The sequence below is a fragment of the Dioscorea cayenensis genome, chromosome 19, assembly GCF_009730915.1.
Source record: "Dioscorea cayenensis subsp. rotundata cultivar TDr96_F1 chromosome 19, TDr96_F1_v2_PseudoChromosome.rev07_lg8_w22 25.fasta, whole genome shotgun sequence".
NCBI lineage: Eukaryota > Viridiplantae > Streptophyta > Magnoliopsida > Dioscoreales > Dioscoreaceae > Dioscorea > Dioscorea cayenensis.
In genome coordinates this window covers 4,839,436-4,846,612 of record NC_052489.1, presented here as the reverse complement: position 1 = coordinate 4,846,612, position 7,177 = coordinate 4,839,436, and the positions used below count along the sequence as shown (strand labels likewise).

General features: G+C 33.7%; 1 protein-coding gene across 5 annotated transcripts; it reads left to right on the top strand.

Moving 5' to 3' along the window:
- Positions 1–1,994: 1,994 nt before the first annotated feature.
- Positions 1,995–6,262, top strand: LOC120249902 (protein RMD5 homolog). Of its 5 annotated transcripts, none has more exons than XM_039258609.1 (3): positions 2,000–2,124; positions 2,229–2,288; positions 4,704–6,262. In XM_039258609.1, the coding sequence occupies exon 3, from the start codon at positions 4,742–4,744 to the stop codon at positions 5,900–5,902; it is 1,161 nt and encodes a 386-aa protein (XP_039114543.1). In that variant the 5' UTR covers positions 2,000–2,124; positions 2,229–2,288; positions 4,704–4,741; the 3' UTR covers positions 5,903–6,262. The 5 variants fall into 5 exon arrangements, with proteins under 5 accessions (XP_039114542.1, XP_039114543.1, XP_039114546.1 ...); XM_039258612.1 differs by lacking the exon at positions 2,229–2,288 and adding an exon at positions 3,429–3,526 and having other exon boundaries at positions 2,030–2,124; XM_039258611.1 differs by lacking the exon at positions 2,229–2,288 and adding an exon at positions 3,429–3,554 and having other exon boundaries at positions 2,030–2,124.
- The last annotated feature ends 915 nt before the right edge of the window (positions 6,263–7,177 follow it).

The window sequence follows — 7,177 nt, the reverse complement described above, 5'->3', positions numbered from 1 at the left end:
ACTCTAGATCTTGTCTATCGGAATCAAATATTTTACTATAAAAAATAGATAAATCACTGTCTATATATTTTCAAGTCAAATTAATTATTTCTTTACTATCAAATAATATATTAAAAATAATATTTAATGATTAAGGGCAATAAATCATAATTAACTACTACAATGATGCGCGTGAGTGTATAAAAAAATCAAAATTTCAGATATATGCAGGACAAATTTTATAATGATATACCTGTAATTTCAAAATGTTTCCAAGGTATACCCTAAAGAAAACTTAAAAAACACTAATGATGTGTGAATGATGAAGTAAATTAAAAAAATTTCGCTAAAGAAGAGTTCGGTTGGTTGTAATTACAAACAATATAGATTCCGAATTTGTTATAATGGGAGTTATATGAATTTGAACATATATAGTAGGTTATAAATATCTTTTTTTATAGAGCTTAATTTGGTTATGTTGTAATTAAATTTAGATTAGCAACCAATGTCATCTTGATTTATTAGTATTGTGTCCCCAATCAAGATAAAAGTATAAATGCTTGTTGAGTTTGTAATTGTACTTCACTCATGTATAAGTCCCTAATTTCTTTTTTCTTAAATGAGGAGCATTTACCGTCTATTTGTTAAAAAGAAAAATTAGACTAATAAATTTTTTTATATATATAAATTCTTGTAGTAATCGCATCATACTTTTCATTCAAAATAAATTAGTAGGTAAATTACCTTATGAAATTTGCACTCACTGTACATTTTTTTTTTAAGTAGACAAATCTCTTTAAGAGAGGACTTAAACCCTTAAATTTTTTTTTAAAAAAAGTAAAGCATCAATTCTCCACGGTGAAAATGGTCGATTCTTTAATTTTTTTTATTAAATAAAACTCATGCGCAATACTAAAATTTCATGATTATAGGCTAACTTAAGTGAAAAGGGTGGGATAAATTTTTAAGGTGGGTACCTCATTTTTTATTTTGAGCATTGAACTTTAATTTATATCATTTTGGTCACTCAAATTTAATTTATATTTACCGGGAGGATACTAAAAGTATTCTAGAGAGAATTTGATGACATATACGATGAATTTGTTATTTTAACACTAGTTTGCGCATCATCTACATATGTGGAAATGTCATATCATCAAAGAGAGCTATGTGAGCATTCTTATTGACTAGTTCGCTGGGCCGACATGGTATATACAGTATTAATAAGAGTGGAAATGGGACCCTCTCTAATGACGTGTCATATCCATGTATGTAGAAGAAGGGGCAAAGTGGTGTTAAAGTGACAAATCCATCAAATTCCCCGTGGAATTCTCTTAGTTTTCTTTCGGTGAACACAAATTAAAATTGAATGATTAAAATAATATAAATCAAAATTTGATACTCAAAATTAAAATGACTATAGTATGGTATTTACTCAAGATATTTACCCAAAAAAAAGTGGTTATTAACTAGTCAAGATTTTTGTGACAATATATGTCATGTTGAAATATTAGTACTTATAAAGAATTAACACGTATTTTATAATAATTTAACAATTAAAGAAGGTAGCAGTAACTGCATAAATATATATATATATATTAGAATAAAAATGTACCAGATTAGATCGGGATCCAGAAAAAAAAAAAAATTAAGTCTTTAATTTAGTCCAGTTTTTATTTTAAAAATTCGATCAGTACTCAATTCTTTTTTTTCTTAAATCAAGAATTCGGGTAAAAAAAATAAAATACACGTGGTCTATTATCACCGTATTTCCAGGTGCTCGTGTCCACGTAAAAAAAATAAAATTAGCATAATTCATGTAATTATAAAGTTTTCGAGGGGTATAAACGAATTTCACATATATTTTTAAGGCGGTTGTAACAAATTTTCTCTTTAGAAAAAATTGCAAAAAATTGCAAAAAAAATTTTATTTTTTCTCATCAACGATAGCTCACTATCAAGATTCAGAGTCTTTAGACCCTTTGTTTTTTTTTTTTACTAAATAAATAATGGATCTTAGAGGGGCCTTTCCATAAAAAAAAAAAGAAAACTAGGGCTTCTCTTTACCCTGATCCCACGACATCCCCAGCAGCAGTGCTGTTGCTTCTCGCTTCCATTTCTCCTCTCAAATCCCTCAAGATTTCGGTGAGTTCCATCCCCTCCCTCTCGTTATCCTTTCCTACTTCGTTTTTCAATCATTAAAGCGTTGGTTTTGATGTTTTTGTATTTATCATTGCATGAAACCGAAGTTTGTAGGGATTTGGAATTTTGCCCTTGATTTCGGATGCTGCGTGATGTATTTTATGAAGGTGATGAATTTTGTTTTCTTGGAATTTTAGGACGTAGGATGAGGCGATGCCGTCTTGTTATGGAACAAAGATGATTTGATTTGTTGTTGAATCTGTTTAAATTTTTGTCTTGATTTATTGAATTTATTGTTGAATCTGTTTAAATTTTTGTCTTGATTTATTGAATTTAATGCGAGATCTTTCTTGAGGGAGTATGCAAGTGAGGATGGAGATCCTCGTGGTGTCCTTGATTGGGTAATCCCAAGAAAAATTCTAACTTGTGTTCGCTTGTTGGTGTTATCCGATTGCTAAATATGATTTGCTGTGAATGCGTTACATTTCTGTCGAAATTTCTTGAATTAATCCAAGATCATGCATGAGAGAATGTGAAAATGTGATGGAAATACTTCTGGGTTGTTTTTATTTGTCTAATTGCATGGAAATTTTGAATTTATGTCCTCTTGGTGGTGTTGCAAGCCATTGATTCAGTGGTGGAGTTTTTTTTTTCCAGAATCATGGATCTTGTATGTATATGTATGCGTTTTAGGGTGCCTTTTGCTTCATCAAACCATCATTATGCGTGAAAAATGGAATTGTCTTTAGCCACAAATTCCCCTTTGATTTGGTAGTTGGGGTAATCTAGCCCTCTGGCTTACTTTTCTTTAATTCCTACATTTTGTTGGAGCTTGAAACATAAAATAGATGAAGTAATGTAAAGAGTGATCTGTAGGATTCTCATGCTCTTTACTTTACTTATTTCCAAGTTTTTTTTTCAAGGTATGCAAGTTGTTTGTATTACAGAATTAGTTGCTTGTTACCATATTGAAGTATCTCTGTTATTGAACTTAACTAGAAACTGTTCCCCCTCTATATTTAATATGACCTCTTGTGCTGTCCTTAGGATCCCCTATTTGGTGTCAATTCATTGAATGCATGATAATGATAAGGAAGAAACCTCATTATATCCTGTCATCCCTTTGGTTCTGAGAGGGGTATCATTCTCGGTTTTTGTCTTATTTAATTGTTTTAAGACTTTTTTTATTGTTAACCTTCTTAGAAAAGTTTATTTTATTTGTAGTTGCATAATGGGCGTCCATTTCTTATAACGTTTAGGTATTTTGGATTGGAAACGTCTAAGTGAAATTGGTTATATTCAAATAGGAGTGGCTTTTAGCTGAAAAGGAGGTGATCCAGCCGCACCTTCCAGTACGGCTACCTTGTTACGACGACCCGCATTGAATGCTGGGCCATTCGTTGATGTAACTTGCTCATTCTTCACCAACTTCGGTGTGGCCCTATAAAAGTTCTGAATATACATTATTCTATCAGTATTATTTAATCTATGTGTCCTTGTTCACTAAACATGAATACTTAGGCCTTTCTAAATATTGTTGAATAAAAGTATCTAAAAGTGACTGTTGTCTTATCCTAGCTTAGTCAATCAATGAAGATGGTGACATTGGGGAATGTTTTGTGCTTAGATTTAATATTGGAGGTATTAGGTGCAGAAGTGTGATAAGTGTTCTGTGTTAAAACATGGTGTATTTCAAGTTAAAGTTGCATTTTTTCCCCAAAAAAAAAAAGTTAGATTGCCCTTTATTGCTTTATGGTTTAGAATCAGGGCCTAGAAAAAAGATCATGCAGCGAATGTCACAGAGTGCTAATGTTTAAATAGATGACAGTAAAATCATTAAGCACTTTTTTAGAAGTGTGGTTTTTGTATATATAGATATATTTGAATCTGGAGCTCTAATTAAATGTAAGATGAAAGTAAATTGTTATAAAAGGCCCAGTCATGTTCATCGGGTTCAAATGTTATTTGGGGGCCTTCATATTTACAGGTGTAACTGTGTAATAGCAGATTAATCTTATCGGCATTCTGTTTTATGGAATTTTTTGTTAGAGTTGCATCCACATAGACTTCTGGTATATCTACTGCTTGCCTGTTTCGTTACTGGTCATATTCACCCAAATAGGTATGTATGTCATTTAACATCCATGATTTCCACATGTGTGTGCAGTCTATTGCATTGTGTTTGCCTTGTTGATTTGTTTACTTTGCTAAAGCATAGGTCTGATGCTTGAAATCTTTTTTGTTAATTGGCTACCATATGGTATTTACTCTCAACAAGTCTTAATGTTAATTTCTATCTAACAAATGCATTTTTTTTTAAAATTCTCCAAAATAAAGATGCCTTTAAGTTATTCGCTGTCAATATATTTTGGGAATTGAACTTAGCTATCATGATGCATTTGCAGGACTTTCTTTTTCATATATATTCTTATCATGATGCATTAGCTACCATGATGCATTTGTGGGACTTTCTTTTTCATATATTCTTATCTTTTAGTCATTCCAATTCTGCTCTTCTTATGCACATTGTTTGTTTCAACATTTTACTAATGTTAATAGGTGACATTAATTCTGATATTCAGGCTGAAGATTTCTTGTGAGCTGATACACATTTAGCATAATGGAGCTGACTACTATTGAAGATGCATTTGAGAGGGCTATCAAGAAGCAAAAGCTTTCAGCTTCAAAAACCAAGGAACTTATAGATGGAATGCTGCTGGCTGTTGAGCAGGCAATGAAAGAAATTCAGGCAATCCCCAGTGAAGGAGCCTCCTCTAGCCCGAATTCTGTTTTAATGGAACTTAAGAGTAAACTGACTGAAATGGCTCCAATGAATCAGCTTGAAGCGTCCCAGAAGGATCTTGCCATTTCACTGGGCAAATATGGCAAGCTACTAGAGAAACAATTTAATACAGACCTATCACATGCTTATAGAAATGTTGACTGGGATACCCACACGGTGAACCATATCATAGCTGGTCACTTTTACAGGCAGGGAATGTTTGAGATTGGTGATTGCTTCGTAAATGAGGCTAACGAAGTAGATGCCACCTCCAAATTGAGATCTCAATATGTCGAGATGTATCAAATACTAGCTGAGACGAGATCTAGGAATCTTGAACCAGCACTTGCCTGGGCCATCAAACATCGGGAACATCTGTTAAAGAATGGGTCGAACCTTGAACTGAAACTTCACACCATGCAATTTGTTGAGATACTGTACAAGGGTGGCAGAAATGATGCTCTGGCATATGCGAAGGCTTACCTGGGTCCATTCGCCAATAATTACAAGACCGAAATTCAGAAGTTGATGGCCTGCCTCCTGTGGGCTGGTCGGCTTGACCAGTCCCCGTATGCTGACCTTGTCTCTCAGTCCCGATGGGATGATCTAGCAAATGAGCTTGTTCGGCAATTCTGCAACCTTTTGGGGCACTCCTTCTCGAGCCCGCTCGACATGGTGGTAAGAGCAGGAGTTCAAGCCCTACCGACCATCCTGAAGATGGCAAGTGTGATGGCTGCTACAAACCAGGACTGGCAAACAATGAAGCAACTGCCGATGCCTGTGGATCTTGGGAGCGAGTTCCAGTTTCATTCCATCTTTGTGTGCCCGGTGTTGTGGGAACCTGCGAGTGAAGAGAACCCGCCGATGTTCATGCCATGCGGACACGTCCTATGCAAGCAGGCTGTTCTCAAGTTGTCAAAGAGTAGCACCCGACTATTTAAGTGCCCGTACTGCCCGGCGGATACCACAGTTGCGGAATGCAAGCAACTTCACTTCTAGTTGATGCAAAAAATTAAGGATTTCCAATCGATCAATCAAAAGAGGCCACATGCTGCTTTGGCATTGTGTGAGTTTTCTGCTCTACTGTAGGACATTCTGTTTGCTTCAGCAGGGAAAGTTCTATGGTTTTCTAGTGGACAGGGGGGGTGGGGGGATAAAAGTGTTTTGATTTGTACATATGGATTCATGTCTTTGTGCCCTACATATTTGGAAGGATGCTTTGAAATGTGCTGAAAATTCTTTTCTGTTCAATCATAGAATGATAAGTTTATTTCCTGCCTTTCTTTGTTTGTTCATGTAATCAAATCTTTATTAGACCTCAATAATGGATTTCAAGGAACCTTCAAGGCACTCAAAATTCATGCATTGTTTTATTTGCTCAAGGTTTGGCTGCTACCCTCTTTGCATGAAATAAACCCAAAATGTTGTACTGATGTTTATGATCCTGCCTTTGTTTTCATCACATTATTCTTTTATTTGTTTGTTTCATATCCTGTATTCAAAATTTTTATTAAAAATTGTTGTAAAAGTAAGTTTGAAAATTAAAGAATGTGTTTTAATAATTTGCATAAAAGCATTAAAGCAACTCTTGCTTCCTACATATTGGGCCAATATAGGTTTATTGATTAAAAATAAATAAAGCAAGCAACTTCTTTTAATTGGAGGATTAAAAAAAAAATCAATTACAAAATAAAATAATAATAATAATAATAATAATAATAATAATAATAATAATAATAATAATAATGGCCTCAAATTTTTGAGCTAACCAAGTGCCATAGGAGAGTTTGCTTTTCATTCCACTCCTCACAGGTTAATATTGAATTTATGGTTTACCCGCATCTTTTATAAATAAATAAATAAATAAAGCCATTAATGAAGTAAATATACCCACATATTAACCTGATTTTTAAAAGATTGCTATAGTGAATTGTTTGTTGTTGGTGCAGTGGAGGGCTAACAATAGTCCACGCTGATTTTTAGTTGTCTAGAGAATGCCCACACTTATTCTCATCTTCATCTTCATCTTCATCATCTCAACCATATCATTTATCGCATTGCTTCAAGGTTCCTACAACCATATCATTTATCACATTGCTTCAAGGTTCCTAAGATTTTTTTATGTTCTTGGTTAGGTTCCTACAACTACATCATTTATCACATTGCTTCAAGGTTCCCAAGATTTTTGTATGTATATCAATATATATATATATATATATATATGAGGATCAATCCTCCATGGACTTCCATAGATAAAAAATCTATGGATGTCCA

Excerpts from the sequence above, each read along its gene's own strand:
- LOC120249902 (XM_039258608.1), top strand. The coding sequence starts at position 4,742 with ATGGAGCTGACTACTATTGAAGATGCATTTGAGAGGGCTATCAAGAAG.